This window comes from Myotis lucifugus, unplaced genomic scaffold (genome assembly GCF_000147115.1).
Source record: "Myotis lucifugus unplaced genomic scaffold, Myoluc2.0 scaffold_556, whole genome shotgun sequence".
In the NCBI taxonomy this organism is placed as follows: Eukaryota; Metazoa; Chordata; class Mammalia; order Chiroptera; family Vespertilionidae; genus Myotis; species Myotis lucifugus.
The window spans coordinates 196890-221024 of NW_005871604.1; the positions used below are offsets into that span (position 1 = coordinate 196890).

At 52.3% G+C, this 24135-nt stretch overlaps 1 protein-coding gene across 2 annotated transcripts in view; it reads left to right on the top strand.

The window, feature by feature from the left end:
* Positions 1 to 1134: 1134 nt before the first annotated feature.
* Positions 1135 to 24135, top strand: part of OSBPL2 (oxysterol binding protein like 2) — a 26454-nt gene continuing 3453 nt past the window's right edge. Inside the window, exons 1-10 of one of the 2 annotated variants that reach the window (XM_023745556.1) lie at positions 1135 to 1233; positions 10452 to 10586; positions 11272 to 11369; positions 14693 to 14875; positions 17147 to 17254; positions 17950 to 18039; positions 19776 to 19899; positions 21255 to 21383; positions 22469 to 22592; positions 23428 to 23471. In XM_023745556.1, coding sequence (XP_023601324.1) covers positions 1177 to 1233; positions 10452 to 10586; positions 11272 to 11369; positions 14693 to 14875; positions 17147 to 17254; positions 17950 to 18039; positions 19776 to 19899; positions 21255 to 21383; positions 22469 to 22592; positions 23428 to 23456 — 1077 coding nt within the window. In that variant the 5' untranslated portion in view covers positions 1135 to 1176 and the 3' untranslated portion in view covers positions 23457 to 23471. The other variant, XM_006104248.3, reaches the window with a different exon arrangement.

Here is a 24135-nt window from a genome sequence, read left to right on the forward strand (position 1 = left end):
GACCAGGTGTCAGTTTCTGGCAGCCTGGCATGTGGCGCTCTGTAAATGGCAGTTTTTCTCATTTCGTCTCCAGCTGCCTCTCTCTTCTCCCTCCCATTCCTGAAAATAAGCATTGTGCCCTGACTCAGCTGCCCTAACTGACACCCCAAGGGGAAGCTTGGGGTCCTTATGGGGTGAGAGCACTGCTGTCATCTTTCCAAGCAGAGTGCTGGAGCAGAGGCACTGACTCACGGTCCTCCCGTCCTAAGAGCACTGACCCGTCCAGGGGAGCACCGGGGGCTTCTGGGACGCAGGGAACCACTGGCTCAGTCTTCAGTCTCGGGTCCATCTCGCTTCCTGCAAACCCGCACCCCCGTCCCACTGGGCACCCCTCCCGCCCAGATGGAATGAGGGTCTCATCCCAGTCAAATTTCCAGAAGGGAGACCAGGCCCCGCTTGGGTCAGGGGTTCCCCGTCCCAGTCTCCTGTGAACAGGGTCTCATGGTGCAGACATGCTTGTGGGGCTGCCACAGGTCTGCAGGGAGGTCCCTGGGGCAGGAATGCGCCTCAGGAACACACACACATTGAAAGGGGCAAACAATGCATTTCTGAAAAGGTTTTCTTTCTTTTAAACTATTTTATTATTTTTTTATTAAAAATTTAAAAAAATTGTCGTTTTTTATTAATTTTAGAGAGAGGAAGGGAGAGGGAGAGAGAGAGAGAAACGTCAATGATGAGAGAAAATCGTCGATCAGCTGCCTCCTGCATGCCCCTACTGGGAATCTAGCCCGCAACCTGGGCACATGCCCTGATGCTCAGTCACGGAGCCACGCTGGCTGGGCTGAAAAGGTTTTCTTAATGTAGTTCCCTCTTGGGGACCTTGTGGCCTGGCCTCTGTCCATGGTTCTGCAGTGCTGCAGGTGGCTGGTACGCTGCTGCTCCGGGGACAAGGCGACCTGTCCCCAGCTCTGGAAGGAGAGTCATTGGTGTGGTCATGCTCATTTTCTCCTAGGGTCCCTCCCACAAGTCCATCCCTTTGGGACTGAGCCAGATCTTTTTCTCCCCAGGCACACTTAGGAAAATTAGAGAAAAATGGTCATTGAGCAAAATCACCGGTCATAAGGGAACCTCATGTTGGATTAATAATAACATGTATTGCTGTGGTTACTGCTTTTCAGGACGTCCTTGCCGGCCCCGATGTTCACCAGGAGTGACTTCAGTGTGTGGGGGATCCTGAAGAAGTGCATTGGCCTGGTGAGTGGGCGGCCCGTCCGAGCTCAGCGTTAGGCACTGTGAACCCACAGAAGGGTTCACTCCCCACATTTTGTTTTGTTTTGTTTTGTTTTGTTTTGTTTTGTTAATCCTCACTCAAGGATTTTTAGAGGGAGTGAAAGGGAGGGGGAGAAACAGAGAGAAAGAAACATTGATGTGAGATAGACACATTGATTGGTTGCCTCCAGGGCCAGAATGGAGCCTGCAACCAAGGTACCCTTTAGTCCATGGGCCGATGCTCTCTTCACTGAGCCAAACCGGCTAGGGTGACTCTGCAGATTTGTAAGTAGCATGGAGTAAAGATGATGAAACCGGAAAGGCACAAAGATGTAAGGGGCGGAGGTGAGGAAGTGAGGTTACTGATGGACAAGAGGAAATAACTATGTAGGTTAAACTCGGAACGTTTCCCTCAGTGTTCTGTGATGTGCTCTTGGTAATCGGTGTGAAATGGGGATGTTTGTGGGGTTCCTGGACACACACAGAGGGTGAGACCCAGAAGGCCATCCATGAGGGCTGCAGGCAGAGCTCCAATGCTTGGAGTCTGTGACAGGAGTGACTGGCGTCCAGAAGCCACAGGCCTTTTTCTGATGGTGAGAATCCTCAGTGACTTTATAGAAGTTGCAAAACAGCACAGTGAGTCTTGTATACCCTTCACCTACTTCCTGTAACATCACCATCTCACACAGTCACCTTGGTGCAGCGACCCAGTGGAGGAATTCACAGCAGTGTTGCTGTTACCTGAGCCACGCCCTTGACCTGGCTTTCTTCATTGTCCACTGCTGTCCTTGATTGGAGGCTGGTGTTTAGACACCCAGACCAGGCACTGGGTGTGCTCACCCCTCACGAGGCATGCTCACTCCAGGCCTCAGCAGCCACACGCTGACCCTGCTGGCACGTGCATGCGCTCTGCACACCTCTCTGCTACCTTTCTAATGACGTGTTTGGTACTTTCTCCTCTCAGCGGCCTTACTCCTCTGTGTGACTGATTAGTTCAGGTCTGGACAGAAGGGTGTCTGGGGCTTCAAGACAGACTGCTGAATTTGACAAGCTCCTGATCCTGACTCTGCAGGAGTCTGACCCCACGGCATCTTTCTCACATGGTGACCTCGTTACGCTGCACTCCCCAAGGAGCCCATGGTCTCTATGAGAGCCGCGTATGAACATGTGGGTGGGTTTGTCCCCAGAGTGCTGCGCGCAGTCACCTGGCTGGGTCCTTTGCACCACTTCAGAGCACTCATCCCCTTGGCCCTTGAAATGCTCACCTCTCTGGGCATCACTAAAGGGGTGACACCCTCTTTCTACTTATCAGCTCACTGAGACAATAGCAACAGACTAGTTAACACGACGGTTTCCGACCATGTAGAAGTAGACAGAACCGCATAACCACCCCCGGCCAGCACCCACAGCGCCACTCAGGGCTCCCACGCTGCCTCTACACCGCCCCCCCAAGCCAGACACCTCTCATTTGCCCATCTATATGTCTATATATATATATATATATAAAAAAAGCAGTAATATGCAAATGAGGTCGAGACTCCATAATGGTCACAACCAGCTCAGGAGGAGGGGCTGGGTGTGGCCCCGAGCCTGAGAGAACAACACAGAGGGGCGCCTGCTACCGAGCCTCAGATGCGGCTGGGGGCTGACCCCCAGCGGACACGGACACACACACACACACACACACACACACACGCACGCACCAGGCGCCTGCTCCGAGCCTACGTGGCTGAGGTCACCTGTCAGGGCTGCGAGGGAGAGGAAGGCCTAGCTTGCCACATGTACCAGTGCCGAGGAGGTGCTTGGGCCCCTGGTCTGAGGAGGTTTCTTCCAGGGCAGTCTCTTGGTTGCTTCTCTGGTCCCAGTCAATGGAAGGAGCCAGGGGTGGGGGGAAACGAGGCCAGGCCAATCCGGATTTTCCAGTTGTTCCCGGCTGTGTGTTTGCTCTAGGGGCTGGCGGGAGGAAGTCCTCCGCACAAAGGCAGGAAGGAAGAGGTGCTCTGTGGCAAAGGCGAAGGTACAGTGACCCTGGGACAGCCCGAGGGCCTGCAGCACAGAGCGCTGGGCAGGGCAGCCACCGCAGGGGCCGGTCCCCGGCACCTCTCACCCCTCCGAGGGCATCAACTCAGGATGTCACAGACGGGGGAACAGACCCAGACAGAGTTTAGACCTGCCCAGGTCACATAAAGGCTTCCAATTCAGCACACTCTCCACTCTTCAAGTTCACAACCATTGACTGAACACTTTCTATCAAGTTCCTAGAAGGTGGTAATCCCACACCAACTGTGGTTTTAAGAGGGTTCCCTTTTAGATGTACGCCTTTACACGGCTTTCTCGAAGAGGCACTTACATGCCATACAACTCACCCACAGCAGGCATACTATTTGATTCGTGAATTTCCACAACAGCTCAACCACCGACACAAACCGTTTTCAAGCTTCCATCATGCTGTTTGCCCATCTGCAGTCAACCTCATCTCAGCCCCAGGCAGCCACAGGTCTGCTTTCTGTCTCTGTAATTTTGTCTTTTCTAGAAATCTCCACCTTCTTAAAAAAAAATTGGTAAAAAAACAAAAACCAAGAAGAACGTTGCTGTCCTCAGGCCTGGAAAGGGGAAGACGACTGAGGGCAAAAAAGATGTCTCCGTGAAGGGCCTAGAGTGCGGGGCTCCCCTCCTGCTTCAACTCCCAGATGAACAAACTCAGGGTCAGAGAGGCCTGGGGTGTGGTTCAGTCTTTTCAAGCCATGCCTGCATCCCAGACACTAATGATAGTGGTAGCAACAGTGGTACTACTCAGGGTCTGGCCTGGCCACGCCGCCCCCCCACAGCGGGCGGACACACACACACACACACACACACACACACACACACGGGGCGCCTGCTCCGAGCCTCCATGGCCAGACTGCGGCTTAGGCCCGCTCCCCGTGGACATCTGTAGGACATCCCCCGAGGGCTCCCAGACTGTGAGAGGGGGCAGGCTGGGCTGAGGGATCCCCACCCCCCAGTGCATGAATTTCATGCATCAGGCCTCTAGTATATATATAAAAGGATAATATGCTAAGTGTTTGGGTAATGATGTCACGTAGCAACGCTCGACTTCCTCTCCCTAGCGACTAGTCTCCTTGGAGTTTCTTCAGCCCAGGAATACAACTTGCTTTATAGCCAGGTGGAAACACTTTACACTGTAACCAAATGTCTGTGAAGCGTTTTCCCGTGCCTCATCTCATTTGATCCTCACAGAAGTCCTAGAGTCCTTAGAAGACTCAGTGGAATCCTATTTTTTTTTCATTAGCCAGAAAACAGATATTTAGAAAGCTTAGAAACTTGACCTGACTGAAAAGAAGTAAGAAATGGTGGGCCTTGAAAATGACTTCAGGTTTTCTCACTGCACAGAATATAGTCAAACACTGCTGCAATGAAATATTTTACCCTTTGTTCTCCCTGAGTGACCTATAATAATAATCTGCTTCGTGTTGATATTTACTGCTGTGTTGCTGACAATTACCTGAAAGAGAAGTTGGGGTGCTTCACTGGTCTGGAAAAAGTTTAGCTAAGTCAAAAAGCAGATCTAGTTAAGCAAGTTTATTCTATATATATAAAAGGCTAAGTTGACTCGTGCTTGCGCAATACATATAAAGCTCTCACTGGTGCCAATTGCATGCATGTGTTTCGATCTGTCATTGTTGATCGTGAATTTGGTGGTTTTTGTTGACATTCTGAAACTGAAAGAAAGCGGTGTTGTCGACAGAATCTGTCTGAAGATCAACTATTGACACTTCTATTATAGAGAAAGGGCAAATAGCGATATTAAAATATTTCTTCTAATTAATTTCCTTTCAATGTGTATGAATCTGTGCACTGGGCCATTAGTATTTCTTATATTTTGCTAAAGGATGGGGCCCTTTTTTAAAATATATTTTTTCATTGATTTTTTAATGAGGAAGGGAGAAGGAGAGAGGAAAGAAACATCAATGATGAGAGAGAATCACTGATTGGCTGCCTCCTGCACGCCCCCACTGGGGATCCAGCCTACAACCCGGTCATGTGCCCTGACCGAGAATTAAACTGGTGACCTCTTGGTGCATGGGGCGATGGCCAACTACTGAGCCACACCGGCCAGGAAGGATAGGGCTTTTTTTATTATTTTTTTTATTTTTATTTTTTAATATATTTTTTATTGATTAAGATATTACATCTGTGTCCTTATCCCCACGTTATCCCCTCCCCCCCCCCCCCGCTCATGTGTCCCCCCCCCCTCCCCCCCGCGTTGTCCATGTCCATTGGTTAGGCCTATATGCTTGCATATAAGTCCTTTGGTTGATCTCTCCCCCTTACCCCCACCCTCCTCTACCTTCCCTCCAGGGCCCAACAGTCCAATCAATGCCTCTCTGTCTCTGGATCAGTCCTTGTTCATCAGTTTATGTTGTTCATTATATTCCACAAATGAGTGAGATCATGTGGTATTTATCCCTTAAAGAATATCCTTCAGCATTTCATATAATACTGGTTTGGTGGTGATGAACTCCTTTAGCTTGTCCTTATCTGTGAAGCTCTTTATCTGACCTTTAATTCTGAATGATAGCTTTGCTGGATAAAGTAATCTTGGTTGTAGGTTCTTGGCATTCATCACTTTGAATATTTCTTGCCACTCCCTTCTGGCCTGCATGGTTTCTGTTGAGAAATCAGCTGACAGTTGTATGGGTACACCCTTGTAGGTAACTAACTTTTTCTCTTGCTGCTTTTAAGATTCTCTCTTTGTCTTTAGCCCTTGGCATTTTAATTATGATGTGTCTTGGTGTGGTCCTCTTTGGATTCCTCTTGTTTGGGGTTCTCTGCGCTTCCTGGACTTGTAAGTCTATTTCTTTCATCAGGTAGGGGAAGTTTTCTGTCATTATTTCTTCAAATAGGCTTTCAGTATCTTGCTCTCTCTCTTCTTCTGGCACCCCAATAATTCGGATGTTGGTATGTTTGAAGTTGTCCCAGAGGCTCCTTACATTATCTTCATATTTTTGGATTCTTTTTTCGTTTTGCTTTTCCGGTTGGGTGTTTTTTGCTTCTTCGTATTTCAGATCTTTGACTTGATTCTTGGGATCCTCTCGTCTGCTGTTGGATCTCTGTATATTATTCTTTATTTCAGTCAGTGTATGTTTAATTTCTGACTGGTCCTTTTCCATTTTTTTGGTATTCTCATTAAGATCCTTGAAGGTCTCACTAAGTTCCTCAGAGGTTCGTAGAAGATTCTTGAGTAACCTTATAACTGTGGTTCTGAACTCTATGTCCTCCATTAGTTTGCTTTCCTCCATTTCTTTCATTTGTGACATGTTTCTTTGTCTTCGCATTTTTGGCTGACTGCGAGGAGCCACTGTGTCTATAAGAAGAACTTCTGTGCTGGAGACACCCTTATGCGGTAGGACTTGCTTCAGTGGGGCTTTGGTGCTCACTGTGTCTGCTTCTTGAGTGTGTCCCTTATGGATGTGAGGAGTTGAAATCTGGTATCTGACCAGGGGTACCCTGGCTCCTGGATCTCCAAGTCAACCACCAGCAGGGGCTACAGCAATATCAACAGATTTCTCCTCTTTGTTTGGAGTTTGGAAGTTTTGGAGCTCTGTGATTCACTGCAGTTTGTTAGGTTGCAAAAGCGCAGGTGCCTCCTTTGTGCCGCTGAGCACAGCTTGGGAGGGGATGTAGTGGGGCGGGGTCTCAGAGAGTTCCCAGGGCGGGGCAAACAGCAATGGTGTTGTCAGCGACCCCCGCGACTCTGCGACTCCCCAAGTGCCGCGTGCCCCCGCAGCAACAGTGATCCCTGCGAGCAGCACTGTGAGAAAGTCACCTTCGCTTCCCGACCCACTGCAAGACAGTCCCGTTTCTCCCTGTAGGAGCCTGGGACCCCAGCGTCTCGCTGTAAATGAGTTCAGTGCTTGTCCCCTTCCGATTGAAAAAACCTCGCACCAAGGTGCAGCAGCCTCACACGCGCCCCCGTACCTCTGTTCTTGGCGCCTCTCCCCTCCTACTCGGTCTCAGTGCACTTCTTTCTTTCCTTCTAGTTGTAGAACTTCCACTCGATCAGCTTTCCCGTGGTTCTGGATGGTAGCTGTTTTGTCTTATAGTTGTGGTTTTAATGTTGTTGTGGGGGGCAGCACGTACAGGTTTGTACCTTATGCCGCCATCTTGTCTTTGATAGGGCTTTTTTTAAACATGTCCACCATGATACTGTCAGGTGTGCACTCTGTTCAGGGTTCCCATTGTCTGTGGTTTTGCATCGGGAGACAGCTTGTTGCTCTTGCTCTGAGTTTAAGAACTGCTGGGCTCAGTGCCACGACCGATGCGCTCATGAGGGCTGCAGGTCAGTGCCGCACCGACCGCCTTACGTACTTCCTGAGATGTCTGCGGTGAGTGTGGTGTCATTAAGAGGTCAGCACCAATGAAGGAATCTTCCTGAGAGTCTTCAGATTATGTGTTTGATTCACTACCATCACCTAGTATGCTCGCATAAATGACTAGGATGTCTTTTTATGTATTTAAAATTTTTTAAATATGTTTTTAGTCATTTTAGAGAAATAGAAACATCGATGAGAGAGAAACATCAGCATCAATCAGCTGCTTCCTGTATGCTCCCTACTGGGGACTGAGCCACAACCTGGGAGCGTGCCCTGCCGGAATCGACTGGTGACTTCTTGGTGCATGGGTTGACTCTCAACCACTGAGCCACACTGGGCTCTTTTTTATGTATTTTAAACTCACGGGATTTAACCTGCTGGACATGCTCCAGAGACAGGTTGTTCCATCTGTGGCTGTGAGAGCCTCTTCAAGGCCCCTAATCTCTTACAAAAGATGCTCCGGCTCACCCTGTACCTTTATTGTCCTGGCCTGCAGCCAGCCACTCATGCAGGGAGAGAGGCCTCGGGACTGTGCTGGGCCTTGGGGAGCTGCTGGATTGCTGTGTTCCCAGTCTTTTCTATGTATTTTGAAGTATTATGTATTTTATGGGAAACAGCAGCTGTATTTTGATTTGTTTCAGGGATGACAGGATTGATTTGACCTCTTCTGGCTCATGTATGTGTCTTTTCTCCCACACACACTGACACTTCCAGGTGTGAATGCTAGTGCTGACTAGTGCTGATGGGTTGAGCCTAGCATGTAACCAGTGACTTCCTCACTTTATCCCACGTGCACAGCAGTTCTGGGAGCAGGATCAACTCACCCAACAGCGTGTTTGCCCCAAAATCCAAGTCCGTTGGTGCCCCTAGCTCTGCCCGTCCTCGGGGTGCATCTCCTATCTCTGCTTTGGGCGGAAGGGGCTCCTCTCCGGTGGTTGTGCCCAGGGCTTTGTTTCATTTTATTTTCCATGCGTGCAGATTGCTTTCTTAAATGTACTTTGTTTTAACATTGTAAATCCTAAGTCAAAGCTCTCAAACAAGAGTATCCCTCTATATACACATTCAGCTTCCTGTCCCTGCCCTTCCCCGAGAGGCAACCAATAAAAATTCTGTGGTCCATCTTTCCAGGAGTCATAAGTGACATTGTGTCTCTCCTTCCATTTTCCTGGGTAACTATAGGCTTCCCACCACCTTACCCACCCCCAGTGCCAGGGCTCCCAAGCTGCTTCCCACTCCTTCTACCCTGCCTGCTACTGGGTGTAGGGTCATTTCTGGACCCAGGGTGGTGCACGTGCAGTTCTGCCCATGCAGCAAATCTGGGGGGCGGGCACCACTGCCCTCCCACCAGCAGGTGTGGGGCTGCCTCCCACCACCGCGCCCACAGTGGATGTCAGGTTCTGATGAGCAGGTGAGCAGTAGCATCTCATGGTCACTGTTCCTCTCCTGACATGAGCCAGGCCAGCATCTTTCCTGACATTACTATCTGCGTTTCTTTCCCTCCACCTCTCCTCTCATCCCTCCTCCCTTCTCTAGCCCCTCCCTGTCAGCTGCTTCCTCCTGGAACGGCTCTGCCTTGTCTAAGTCTGTCAGACCTCCTCCCTATGCGCAGAGCGCACTGCCCCTTAGTGTCCCTGCAGAGTCCTCCTGGCTGCTCCTGCACTGCTCGCTTTGCCCGAACGATGCCTGGGAACAGGTATCAGTGGGTGGCCTCCCTTCCCTACCTAAGGCATCCAGTCACCCTGGACATGATGGGAGGCTAGTGATTTTTTTGTTTTTTATTTTGGTTTTTAAAAAAATCCTTATTGTTGAAAGTATTACATATGTTCCCTTTTTCCCCTATTGACCCTCTCCAGCACACTCCCACCCCCAGGGCTTCACCATTGTCTGTGTCCATGGGCCATGCATAGATGCATACAAGGTCTTTGTTTGATTACCTCCCACCCTCCCCACCTTCCCTCTGAGATTTCACACTCTGTTCATGCTTCCATGTCCCTGGATCCTCTGTGTTCATCAGTTTATTTTGTTACTTAGATTCCACATATGAGTGAGATCATGTGATACTTGTCTTTCCCTGACTGACTTACTTCACTTAGCATGATACTCTCAGGTCCCTCCATGCTGTCTCAAAGGGTAAGAGATTCTTTTTTACTGCTGCATAGTATTTCATGCTATAAATGTACAGCTTTTTAAAATATATATATATATATATATATATATATATATATATATATATATATATATGTATATATATATTTATTGACTTCAGAGAGGAAGGGAGAGAGAGATAGAAACATCAGTGATGAGAGAATCATTGATTGATCGGCTGCCTCCTGCACACCCTGTACTGGGGATACTGGACTCGAACCCAGGACCCTTCAATGTGCAGGCTTTTGCTCTATCTATGGAGCCAAATTGGCTAGGGCTGTACCACAGCCTTTTTTAATCCATTCATCTACTGATTGGCACTTGGGCTGTTTACAGATCTTAGCTATTGTAAGTTGTGAACATAGGGGTGCATACATTCTGGGGGGAGGGCCACTGGAGGTGGCCAGTGTGGCAGCTCCTGCCACCTTCGTGTGCACGTGGTCTGGAACAGGGCAGGGGGCATAAAGTGGCAGAGGACTGGGAGCCATCCCACGGGAGACAGAGTGGAGCTCACTGTGCAGCGGGGAGGGCCTGGCTTCCCTTCCAGGTCGGCTCACCCGGCTCAGGGGTTTCAGATCTTGTTCCCACAGTCCTCTACTGCTCCAAGAAGTGACTGTCTGTGTGGGGCAGGCAAGAGGCTGTGTTCTGGGAACCCCCGTGATATCCTCGCTGTCCCTCCAGGAGCTGTCCAAGATCACGATGCCCATTGTCTTCAATGAGCCCCTGAGCTTCCTGCAGCGGATCACGGAGTACATGGAGCACATCTACCTCGTCCACAGAGCCTCCCGCCAGCCCCAGGCCCTGGAGAGGATGCAGGTGGGCGGGCCCTGCGCTGGGGGGAGCCAGACCGCAGCAGTGAATGGATGTGACCCTACTGACTGGCCATGTCATGTCAGGGACCCGGCACCTCTCCAGTGGAGGAGGCAGTACAGTGCACACGCACTCTGGGTGCTATCCTGCCAGCAGCTGAGACATTTGTGCTGGGGGGTGTTCTCCACAGGAATGCATGGGGCCTGCGCCTTGGCTCCTCCCAGTCTTTTCAGCACCATACCTGTGTGTGTGCATGTGTGTACGTGTGTGTGTCCCCACATGTGTGCATGCACACATGTGGGTATATGTCCACGTGTGTCCCTGCATGTGTGCATAAATGTGCCTGTGTGTGTTCATGCCCGTGTGCATGTATACAGCATGTGTGCTGTGTGCATTCGTGTGCCCATGTGTGTTGAAAGGGGACAAACACATGGCCCTTGCCACAGGGCCTACTGAAGAACAGACTGGGACTGGAAAGCATCAGGGCTCCTGCTGTCTGTAGTTTTGAGGAAGTGGTGGTGACAGAGGGCACTTCCTAGAATCTCTGTGACCTTGGACATGTTACAAGGGGAAGACTGAACAGTCACCAGATAGTGAATCCTGACGCAGACATGCCAGGTGCCTGCAGCTCCCTACAGCCTTGGGCCCCCTTCCTGGTGGGGACTGCTCATGGCCTGTGTGTTGTTTGCAGTGTGTGGCTGCCTTTGCGGTGTCGGCGGTGGCTTCCCAGTGGGAGAGGACCGGCAAGCCGTTCAACCCACTCCTGGGAGAGACATACGAGCTGATCAGGTAAGGCCAGGTGTCCTGAGTGCCGTGCGCGGTGCTGTGGAGGACGGAGGGTGTGGTTCTTCCTGCAGCATGATTCTGCCCTCTGACAGCCGACCCTGTGGATGGCAGGTTCACTGAGGGGCCGGGAGCACCGCCGGGGCCAGGACGGTTCGCATATGGGGAATGTCGGGTCGATCTGTAACAAAACCCTAGTGCTGTGAGGTAGAGTTGGAAATGGGATCCTGTGTTGGATTCAGGAGTGGAGAAGGGAGTGTCTGTGAATGGCTTGTTAGCTTTGGCCTGAAATAGAGATGGGTCCTGGAAGCACATTCGCCCACTCACCGAGCATCTCAGCAGCCATTGTGCAGGGAGCAGGTGACCTAGAGAGGAGTGACTGTCGGAGGGCTTCGCTCCCAGCCACTGCCGACCGCCATGCCGCTGCCCCGGGTTCAAAGGCCTGGCCAGCACTGGCAATGCAGTGACCAGACCAGACCTTATTTTATTTTATTTTTATAATCCTCGCCTGAGGATAAGTTTTTATTGATTTTAGAGGGAGTGGAAGGGAGAGAGAGAGAGCGAGAGAGAGAGAGAGAGAAAGAAAGAAAGAAACATCAATAGGTTGCCTCTGATATGTGCCCTGACTGGGGATTGAACCCACAATCTGGGTATGTGCCCTGACTGGGAATTAAACCTGCAACCTTTTGTTGTACAAATGACACTCCAACCAACTGAGCCACCTGGCCAAGGCCACACCTTATTTCAAGTGCAGCTGAAATTCCTTCCGATGGAGTTTCTCGCAGGCAGCTTCAGCAGCTCCCTGGCTGCTCCCCTCCTGCCCGTCACGCAGCCTGGTCCTAGAGCTGTACACATGCCTGGGACGGGTCCAGGGCCCTGTCTCTTGGGCTGTGCAGTCGCTCAGAATGAGCCATGGTCCAGTCGGCCTGGCTGCGAGTGCCACCCAGAGCCCACAGGCAGTGCGGTGGGCCCCCAGGTCAAAGGGGCCACAGCCTGGCGGGGCTCCGGAGCATGTGGTGGCATGTACGGTATTTCCTGTTTCGCCCATCCTTGGGTCCCAGGGGGAGTCTGTTGTACTCTTATTAAATAAAAGTTTGTCTGTAGTTATGATAGCATGCTCTGCTTAGGAAGTGTGCAAAATGAAGAGAAGGGAGGAAGGCGAGTTGGACAGTCCTGTGGAGAGTCTGGCTGACGTTTGGGCCGAGTTCCTTTCCTGTGCGCGCGCGCACACGTTTCCAGAACGCGACAGTGCTTGTCTAGATCCTTTCCCATTCATTTCCCCACGATAACTAAAACTTTTTCTAAATTTAGTATTTCATTGATGGTAAGACATTTTTCATATTCTAGCATTTCTGTCCTAGTTTAATTTGCAGCATTTTTCTTTCTTTTATAAAATAAAATGATGGTGTGTTATGTGGTCAATGGCATCTTGGGCTCAAAGAAGTATAGTTTCTTCGAAGTTTCTAACTGTGGTTGCCAGCCCTTTACTGCACGTGTGTTGTGATGATCAGGTGAGTGAGTGGCTGGGGGAATTAGGGTGTTGGTCTGCTTACAATGGCGCTCTTCATGTGAGTAGAGACTATGGTGTGTGCAGCTGTGTGTCAGCTCTGGTCGCAGACCACGTGAGGCGGGATCATCCTGGAGACGCGGGCATGCCTGAGCACCTGCAGGCCCCCCGCTCCCGCGATGCGACAGTGGGTTAGTGGTCACGCCCCAGAGGCTGACCGGTGTCTGACTCGCCTGCTGGTGCAGTGGCTGCCCCTCCGCTGGCTCCGCTGGTGTGGGAATGCCATCTGGATTCTTGGTGGGGCTGCGTTGCTGGTGGTGAGCAGCTGGTCTTGAAGTCTCGCTAAATGGAGAAAGCTGGATGCGCTAATAGAAAGCTACGGAGTGTGCCTCCCAGGGCTTCTTTGCAGATGACAGGTGCAGCAGGTGACCATGGGTTACAGCATGTCACAGCGAGAGGGACAGTGAGCAGCCCTGTGCCTTCATTTTAGACACGGGGACACTGAGGCCCAGATGCCAGAAAGATTTGCCTGAGAGTCACCACTAAGGGGATCTTTTATTTGAATTTAGTAGCGTTGTCCTGATACCTGTGCTGAGCGGGTGTCCACCTCTGTCTGCAGGTGTGTGTGCCCGTGGTCGGGATTCCGGCCTCATCTAGATGCCAGCAGAGGGTTAGTATCTGAGTACATTCAGAGCATCATTAAAATGCCCTGAACAAAAGGGGAGTCAAGGCATAGTGTGAACAGAGCTTTGGAGGTGGAAATAAGCCGCATGGGTTGAAGGAACATGGACAAGTGTTGAGTGCTGGGTGAACACCTCATCGGCACCCCATCCAGGCCTGACCAGGGCAGGACCACCATTTCACGTCTGACAGAACTCACGCTCTTTCTAAACTCCAGTTCACTCTCCCATCTCAGTCCCAGGTCCCCGTGTGCCCGTGTCTGTGGCTCATTGTGCGTCCAGAGCCCCAGGGCCCTGGAACCTGAGTAGCCTTCCTGTTTGGGAGCCACAGAACCTCCCGGCTGCTGCCGAGAAAAGACTGCTTTGCTTAGACAGGCATTCATCTTGTAAATTACATGCCTTGGCAGGCAACCTTTAAAAATCTAATTTTTCAACTTTTTTTCCCTCTGTAATGGTTGGAAATTCAGATTCCAGTTAAGTTAGTAATTATGAGGTTTGACTTTTATAATTATTAAACTACAACTGTAGGTGTATTCACAGTTCCGGAACAATTAAAACATGACATTCTTCTCGAACAAGAGAGTGTACTAAAAATCCTATTTTCTGGACAGAAATATCTTGGAGCTTGAGACATCTCATTACAAACCTTACAGGAGCCGAGAGGAGCCCCCTGGGAAGGCCAGGAGTCATGGCTCCTAGCGTGGGGCAGTGGGCGGCCCTTGAGCACTGGCACAGCATCTGTCCTGGGTGCGCTTGGGCACTGGCTCTAAGACAGTGGTCGCCAACCTTTCCGACCTCACGGACCACCAGTGGTCTGCGGACCACCGGTTGGCGACTGCTGCTCTAAGAGATGCTTGCAGACCTCCGTGTGCTTAGGGTGGCCCCGTGGATCACAGTTTAATGCATGTGTGTGGTGCTGTGTTGTCAGCATTAGGCAAGTGTGACATCAGAGCACTGTTGCATATTTCTGCCACGTGTGGCAGCATGGAGTGGTCCCCATTTCCCAGTGTCTCTCCTGGACGTGAGGGCCCTGCAGTCACATGTGCGCATGGCCACTGAGTTGACAGGGATGCTGCGCTGCCTTCCTGGGTTTTGTTGTCACTAATGGGCTCCCCTTCTTTCTCTCTTGTTTTCGTACCTAGGGAAGACCTAGGGTTCAGGTTCATATCCGAGCAGGTCAGCCACCACCCCCCTGTGAGTGCATTTTACTCCGAAGGTCTCTGTCAGGACTTCCTGTTCCACGGCTCCATCTATCCGAAGCTCAAGTTCTGGGGGAAGAGCGTGGAAGCGGAGCCCCGGGGCACCATCACACTGGAGCTTCTCAGGTGAGCCTCCCTGGGCCTGAGCCGCCTCCCTCCGCCTCTGCCTCCGCCAGCGCCAGCCATGCAGCTGTTTGTGGAAGGAAACCTCTTTCCGGTGGGGGCTCTTCTCTGGAGGGAGGTCACCACGTGCGGAGGGGCCGGGGGCTGCCTGCCAGCAGCAGAGCCCTCCCGAGTCTGCTCCCTCTGTTAGTGCCGACCTAGACATGCCCCACTCGGCCTTGGCGTGCTCCCACGTGGCCTGGACATACTCCGGGCACTGCTTGTAGCAGTGACCTATCCTGTGTGAAGACCCCACACTCAGCAGCTCAGGACGTGGTTTCTGAGCAGCTGGGACCTGTTCAGGGGTTATGCTCGGGCTTCTGGGAGTTGGCGTCAGGACTTGGGCACGGCACCTGTTTCCCTGGCAGTTGGTGCTGACATCCCTCAGAGCCGGGGGCCCCAGGGGAGAAGCCACCAGGAGGGAAGCCACAGTGTCTTATGACCTAACCCAGAAGTGACTCAACTTCGACCCTCCCCACACGTGTGCGTTGGTCACACAGACCCACCCTGCTGAGTGCAGGAGGGGTGGATTCCGGGGGACACAGCGAGGGGCACCTTCGAGGCTGCCCCACCCCGTCCAGCCTAAATCTAAATGCCCCCGATCTGATGTCGACCAAAACACTGTCAATATAAGAAACATTCAAACCTGTGACGAGTTTTTGTGAGTTTATTTGAGCCAAACTGGACAATGGCCGGGAAGCAGAACCTCCACGTGGGGAGATCGTGGAGCACGGCGCTCTGCACCTTGTTCATACGTGACAATCAAGGAGGGACGTAGGCGGGTCACAGGGAATCCATTGGTGAAGGATGAGGGAGGGGAGAAAGCCAAGCGGGACACCGGATTGGATAAAAAGGAAAAGGATGGACACGTGCTTCTTTTACACAGGTGGGTGCAGGATGGTTAACACTCAACAGTTAATAACAACGGGGGGTTTGTGGTCCCCACAGATTGGTGCCTGTGCTTTGAGGGGTCCAGAAAAAAGGGAAATTACTTTGACATTCCAGTGATATGTTGTCTTAGAACAGTGGTTCTCAACCTGGGGGTCGCGACCCCTTTGGCGGTTGAACGACCCTTTCACAGGGGTCGCCTAAGACCATCCTGCAATCAGATATTTACATTACGATTCATAACAGTAGCAACATTACAGTTATGAAGTAGCAACAAAAATAATTTTATGGTTGGGTCACAACATGAGGAACTGTATTTAAAGGGCCAGAAGGTTGAGAACCACTGTCTTAGAAGCAAAAAGACAATAGGCTCAGTAAAGATCGAAGTTGATCATTGTCAGGGAAGATACTGGCCTAGGACATGACTACCCACTATAAACTGCTTTTTAATTAAAGGTTTTCATTTCAGACCATCCTTTGAGGTTTGCTTTGGGTCTCTGAGTTTGCAAGACCACCATGCAGGCCTTCCCTGAATTAGATTAGCATGTGGCCTCTTTTTGTCCACAACACCTCAAAGCAAAAGCTCAAAAGCAGAGTCTGTAGCATCTGCCTGGCTCCCAGAGCTGTCGCAGAGTCCAGGCCACCGCGGGCAGGGTTCTGAGCTGCGGCAGCACCATGGGGGAGCATTGGATGGAATCTGTTCCCTGTTGGCCCCGCCTGGCTGGTTGCCAGGGGCGCATGGGGACCAAGGGTGGGGGTGGGGCGGGGGGCAGCGCTTTAGGGAGACTGTCCGGTGGTCTTCACTTTCCTGGGACAAGGCAGGTAGAGTTGAAAGGTTGCAAACCTTGTTGATTCAGGTGTTTGGGTCCAACTGGGAGATGCAAGGAATTGCAAATATTTGTCATGAGATACTCTGCACCAAGCTGGTTGTCACAGCCTCCCTGGCGTCTGATCACTTCATGTCTGTGGGGCCTTTTCTTCTGGGACAGGTCACGGGGGGAGGATGAGGAACAAAAGGGAAGGTGTGTGCAGTGTTGTTGCAAACCGCAGGCCACGCGTCCTACTGGGAGCACCTGGCGGGAGGTGGTGGCTCTCACATCCTCACAGGAGAGCTCTTTGTCTCAGTCTCATTGATATCAAGTAGAAAGCTTTGTTGTTGCTACAAAGGGAAGAAGAAATAAATTTCAAACGAATGCTAAGTAAGGAGCCACTGTTGGAGGGAGTTCAAAGCAGTGCTCTCTGCTGCGGTATTAGGGCAATTACTCCCCGCTGCTGCTTTCCTCTGCCCCGCACCCCACCCCGTGGTGTCTGCTGGCTCTGACAGGCGTGTTTTCTGGTCTCTGACAGACACAATGAGGCCTACACCTGGACCAACCCTACCTGCTGTGTGCACAACGTGATTATCGGGAAGCTCTGGATAGAGCAGTACGGGACGGTGGAAATCCTAAACCACAGGTACCACACGCTGGGTGGGGGCCGACACACAGCGCTGTCCTGGAGCACTGGCTGTGATCGCGGGACTCGCTTTCACTCTGCTCTGTGTGCTGCCCCTCGCTGTCCACCCTCGGTGTCCAGACAGGGAGGGCCCGTGTTGGTGGGAACTAGTTCTGGTCAGTGTGAGGCACCATTCATGCTCTGTGTTGAAAATTTTCTTTCTAATCACAAGTTAACTTATTTTGAAATTTTAAACAATGCCATGACCATCCTCTGTCCTGTCCACACTGCAGCCTGTCATTCCTTCTTCCTGGACATCTATGACACCAGTTCTGTTTCCCACAACCTCATTGAGATGCAATTCACATGTCATAAAGTCCACCCAGTAAAAGTGGGCACCTAAGTGATAGAGTGATATGTACTAAATGTACTGAACTGTGCAGCTGTCACCCCGGGCATGGTTGGAGCCTTCCCATCACCCTGGAAAGGTCCCTGTGTCCTAGGCCGTCCCTCCCTGATGGCACCCCAGCCCCAGGCAGCCTCTGTCTGCTCTCTCTCCCTACCTTCTCCCCCCCTCCCTCCCCCCCTCCCTCTCTCTCTCTTGCTTCCTCTTCCTTTCCCACTCCCGCTCCTGCTCTTACTTTCTCGCCTCCTCTCCTCTCTCATCTTTCTGGATGGCTCATGTCCCACAACCGAGGCCTGTGCTTCTCCCACAGGACTGGAGATAAGTGTGTGCTTCACTTTAGACCGTGCGGGTTGTTTGGAAAAGAGCTTCACAAAGTGGAAGGACACATTCAAGACAAAAAGTAGGTCCACGTGCGGGTCGGCTCAGATAGCATGTGTGCGCTTCAAAGAAGGTCGTTAAACCAGTGATGTCTGTTCATGGCAGGAAAAAATCAGGCTCTTTTATACCTGTTTTTTACTGAGAAAAAACATTTCATGATTGAGCATGACAGGAGATAAAGCAGCTTTGGTGTCATTTCTAGGGTGGGGAGTGGGTGGGCCCATGTCACCCTCTCTCAAGGGTAAAAGATGAAATGGACACGAGGAAATAGGAGGTTTCCTCTGAGATGCTGCTGCACATGTTGCAGGCAGGGCGCGGCTGGAAATCTGACCACGTGTTCTCCTCCTGCACCATACGTGCAGGTGGTCGGTGAAGCTCGCACGTGGCTATAGGAGCTTCATCTGCATGAGATTGGTTCTTTTCAGTCTGTAAACTAGGGAAGTTTAAAGGTTTTGTGAGCAGAGAAATGGTTAGTACAGGGGTGGGCAAACTTTTTGACTCGAGGGCCACAATGGGTTCTTAAACTGGACCGGAGGGCCAGAACAAAAGCATGGATGGAGTGTTTGTGTGAACTAATATAAATTCAAAGTAAACATCATTACATAAAAGGGTACGGTCTTTTTTTTTTTTTTTTTAGTTTTATTCATTTCAAACGGGCCGGATCCGGCCCGCGGCCGTAGTTTGCCCACGGCTGGGTTAGTATCATTTTAACAAATTTTTTGAGTTTTTCCCCCCTTTGGTTTAGTAATCTTGTTTTGGGTCTCAATTTTCTCTTTTTCCCCTTAAGTAATTTGGGCCATGTGATGGCCAAGGCTCTTTCCAGCTCCCAGAATCTGTACATTTTCAATAGAAACAAGCTCCTATGGGAAGCAGGTCTTCTGCCCAGCCCCACTCAGCCTGGGAAACACCGTTCCACTGTGACTCCGCCCACTCCACCCTCAGGACAGCAGCCTCTCCCGTGGAGGCGCAGGAACGGCCATGGGTGTGGGTGGCAGCACCCACTGTGAGCGTGTGTGAACTCTGGTCTGCTTTTCTGTTTCCTACCCCAAATTCGAGTGAGCGATTTCCTGACGCTGGGCCTGTTAGTGACAGCGCACGTCCACCGAGCTGTGTTTCCTGAGAGGAGTGGGCCCTCTAGGCTGGGCCTCTGAGACACGGGTGCCCCAGGGTCCCGCCCTGGCAGAGCAGTATCTCCAGGAGCTCAGGGCCCACTGTGCTCTCCCCCAGAAGATGCAGAAGGAACAGCCCAACACTGGCATTGCTCCTTCGGGAGCCAGCAGGTGGCCCATCTGGGAAGGTCCCCAGAGGTTGTTACTACCTGAGGAAGCAGGTGGCAGAGGGGCACAGAATCTGCCTGTCAGTGAAGTTCTGACGTGTGGCCTTGAGGATAAAGCAAACTCAACAGGAGGAGGCCTGTTCCCGTGGTTTATAGAGAAAGGGCTCGAAGTCAGCGTGCTCACGGGGAGATCGGCACATGGGGTTTTACATCTGAACACGGACACTTCCACCTCCTTGTCCCCACCCTCGTCCCTTCCCTCTTTCTTTCGCTTCGGTGTATTCGGTAATTAGGACCATCAGTGTCAAATGGCAGGAGCAGAGATCCTAAAATGCAAATTTTCGTCTTTGCGTTTCTGTGCAGAGGTAGCCCAAGACTGGTAAGAAGACAGCCAGACGGGACTTCACTCCACGGTTGAAGTGGGGTGCTGCATTGGGGTGGGTGGTCTGTCTTAGCTTGGTTTCTAAACCCCTTTGTTCCAGCAAAAAGAAGCTGTTCATCATCTACGGCAAGTGGACGGAGTGTTTGTGGGGCATCGACCCTGCGGCGTACGAGTCCTTCAGGAAGCAGGAGCGGAGGGGCGAGCCCCCGAGGAAGGCACAGTCGGTAAGGCGCCGCCTGGCACCTGCCCGCTCCTGCCCGGCTCCTGCCCCACTCCTGGCACTGCTGGGCAGAGGCCCCGGGAACCAGCCATGACCCCCAGAAGGGCCCCGTGGGAAGACGATGCACAGAATCCGCCTGTCAGTGAAGCTGCTGTCTGTGGGCCTCGGTTGGGAGGGTTTATCTGTACTCTGACAGCGCGGAGGGCGTGGGTCCTGTGTCGCAGCGTCTGTCTGTCCCCCAAGTCAAGCAGGGTAGAACCAGGCACCTCCATTTCCTTCTGGAAATGCTGTTCTGGATGCCTCGTAACAAACCTCCTGTCTGCCTGCCCCTGTTAGCTTAGACCTGTTCAAGCGAGTGCGTGTCCTTTCTGCCGTTTCAGTCCTGAGTCCAGATGACGCCCACAGTGAGGGCTGTGCCGGGCAGGGAGGCTTCTCCCTGGAATTCTGCATCCCGCTGCCCTAAGGCCTCAGAGCTGGGCCTGGAAGTGCGCTTACAGAGGCGTCCGTGTTCTAGATGACACGCCCCCCTCAGGCAGTGCTGTGCCTTCCCGGTTGCTCCGTGTCTTCCTGTGGTAGTTCTCATGTGCTGTCACTGTGGCTCCCAATGACTTGTGTCACTCAGAGAAATGAAATTCCACGTACAGACTGCAGACCGGCGCGTTAGACCATGGCTGATGCCTTCGGTGTGTGCGCTGAGCTTCGCTGTCCTGGGTGACCTGGAGGGACAGTCTTGTCCCGTTTAGCTCTGGACCTCACCGTGTAGCCTGCAGTCAGGTGGCAGGCCCTTAAGCTGTGTGGTCACACTGACGCTTGTCACACCAGCACACTGTCCCCCAACAGCTGCATGAATAACCACTGCTCCATCTCCAGGCCCCCTTGGGTTTGAAAGGTAACCGCAGGTGGCATATCTCATATAGGGCTTGGTCTCCAGTGGGTTTGGTCTAGAAGTGCTGGGATATCATGTGATCACCCATCTGGACACGTCCTTATGGAGGGAAGTGCCCCTCTCAGAAATGAGCTGTTCCAGTCCCCTTAGCTTAGATGAATGTGCTTTTGATGGTGCCACCTGGCTAGTTGCCGTCAGAGTCAGGAGCTCATCCTTTCATGGTGCCTGCACTCCCAGGAGGACAGCTGTGCCTGCCACTGACTTGGTACCCTGTGTTTGGGGGACCCCTGCGCAGGAGCCTGTGCAGGGGGAGGTGAGCACAGCAGACACAGGAGCCCAGCCTTTAGGTCTTGGGGCAGCGGCGCCTCCTTCCTTAATAGCGCATCTTGCTCTGCTTGGGCTCAGAACAGGGGCTGAAAGGCACTCCAAGAGCCACTCCCTCCGGCAGCCGACCAGCGTGCTCTGTGTTTCAGGGCATCAGCATGGAGAACGCTGACACTGAAGTGGTGGACGCCGTGCCTGAGGTCCAGGACACTGTGCAGGTCATTCCAGGCAGCAGGCTCCTCTGGAGGATCAACACCCGGCCCCCCAACTCTGCCCAGGTCAGTGCTCCCCCATACCTGCCCCTCTAACCCCATGTGTACACCTGCTACCTCAGTCCTCTGTCCCAGAGCAGACAGAGGACCCTCCGTCCCCTGGTCAGATGGAGCTCTCAGTGTGAGCCTCCGAGGACTTCCTGTCCCACAGAGCCACCACCAGCCCCAACCTCAGCCTACCCTCCCAGTGACACAGCAATGCTCTGTCTACATGAGTCGTGGTGGCATGTTGACACAGAACTGACACGTGTGTCTGCACACATCACAGTGTCACAGTGGCCCTGGATATTCCTGGGTAGAGGTGCCTCAGGACACACGGTGTGCCCTGGAAGGTTTATACAACCACATTTTACCCAAAGGGGTTTTCAGAGTGGCTTGCAGGGGTTGTTTTCCCAGCCTGTCAATTTAAATGCTTCAGTGCATTTTGATATTTATATTTATTTATTTATTTATTTATTTAAATATATTTATTGATTCCAGAGAGGAAAGGAGGAGAGAGAGAGATGGAAACATCAATGATGATAGAGAACCATTGATCGGCTGCCTCTTGCACGCCCCCTACTGGGGATCGAGCTCGCAACCCAGGCATGTGCCCTTGGCCGGAATCGAACCTGGGACCCTTCAGTCCGCAGGCTGACGCTCTATCCACTGAGCCAAGTCGGCTAGGACTGATATTTATTTTTGAAAATTAAACTTACAATTTGTATTACGTATAAATGTTACATACAATAACATATATAAAATAATTACATGATAAATATAACATGTAATAAATTTTATTTTTCACATTATGAATTATTTATATATAGAATAAATATACAATGTATTATAATTTTTTATTGTATTACCATGTCCAATAACATAGCAGAGCATGTAAAAAATAAACCACTCATCCCAGAGATGTTGGGGAGTCAGACCTACAAGTTGGGCATCAAGTGGTGTGGCCCAGAGAAGCCCGAGGCTGGTGCGTCTCAGGCCCGGGAAGGAGCCATGCCCCTGCGTGACCTTGACGGGGGCGTCTCCAGGGAGCGTGTCTGTGCGGGGCCCAGGAGAGAACGCTGTGGCGGTCACAGATTTCTCTCTGTCCTCAGATGTATAACTTCACCAGTTTCACTGTTAGTCTCAATGAACTGCAGACGGGCATGGAGAAGATCCTGGCCCCTACAGACTGCCGCCTGCGTCCCGACATCCGCAGCATGGAGAACGGCAACATGGGTGCGTGCCTGAGCAATGGGGGCAGTTGGGTGGCCGCCCGGGGACGAGCAGAAGGAATGCGGTGGCCTTTCACAAGCGAACAGGCGCTAGGTCCCCCAACACAGAGCGCGCGGACTGCCCGGGTGATGGTTTCAGAGTTTGCAGCCTGTAGGAGACCAATCCTTTTGTAAATAACAGTAAGGTTAAGTTACTAGAAAATGCGATGAAGAGGAATACACACAGAAGTCAAGTCCCAATACTCTATTCTTAGGTAGAATGTAGGGCTGCCTTTCAGAACCCGCGTGCTGTTCATTAAAGCCCCACGGCCGGCGTGTGGGGCCCTGCTGCAGGTGGGATGAGACAGCCCTGGGTCCAGCACCTGGCGGCACTTGCTGGGTGACCGCTGTGCAGGGCGGCAGGAGGGGTCAGTGTGACGAGCGCTGCCTCCTGCTCACCACCCATCACTCTGGGCCAGGTCAGCAGCAGGACTCCCAGTGCCCATACAGGGTGCGCCTGCTGCAGTTCGTGGGGTCAGCAAATTGCTCAGGGATGAGTGTGGATGGCAGGGCGGTCGGCGGGGCCTGTGGTCAGGGTCCTCAGTCCTTGGAATCAGTACAACCGCTGTCCCTGAAGGTTAAGGTTGAATGTAACTGTCTGTGCGAGGGAAATGGCTCCAGGGTGGGACCCATGCTGGGGCTCTGTTGACACCGCCCTTGTGGGTGACATGGCCCCAGGAGCTGAGCACCTGCCTGTGGCTAGTACTGCACTAGGACCCCATTGTCCCTCGCCGCCCGAGGCCTGGGCCTTTGGGTTTGGTTTCCTGATGACAGTTAACTCTCCATGGTTTTTGAACAAGGGAGACCAGGAGGGTCACCGCCCACCTGACTCCTCACCCAGCCATGTGTGCTTGGGCCTAGATCTGGCGAGCCAGGAGAAGGAGCGGCTGGAGGAGAAGCAGAGGGAAGCCCGGAAGGAGCGGGCCAAGGAGGACACTGAGTGGCAGACAAGGTGAGGCCCTGCGTGGATGAGGGGACAGTGAGGAGGACTACACACACCTGGGGACAGTGAGGAGGGCCCCCCACACCTGGGGACAGTGAGGAGGGCCCCCCACACCTGGGGACAGTGAGGAGGGCCCCACACACCTGGGGACAGTGAGGAGGACTACACACACCTGGGGACAGTGAGGAGGACTACACACACCTGGGGACAGTGAGGAGGGCCCCCCACACCTGAGGACAGTGAGGAGGACTACACACACCTGGGGACAGTGAGGAGGACTACACACACCTGGGGACAGTGAGGAGGACTACACACACCTGGGGACAGTGAGGAGGACCCCCCACACCTGGGGACAGTGAGGAGGACTACACACACCTGGGGACAGTGAGGAGGACTACACACACCTGGGGACAGTGAGGAGGACCCCCCACACCTGGGGACAGTGAGGAGGACTACACACACCTGGGGACAGTGAGGAGGACCCCCCACACCTGGGGACAGTGAGGAGGACTACACACACCTGAAGAGCAGTGAGGAGGACTACACACACCTGGGGACAGTGAGG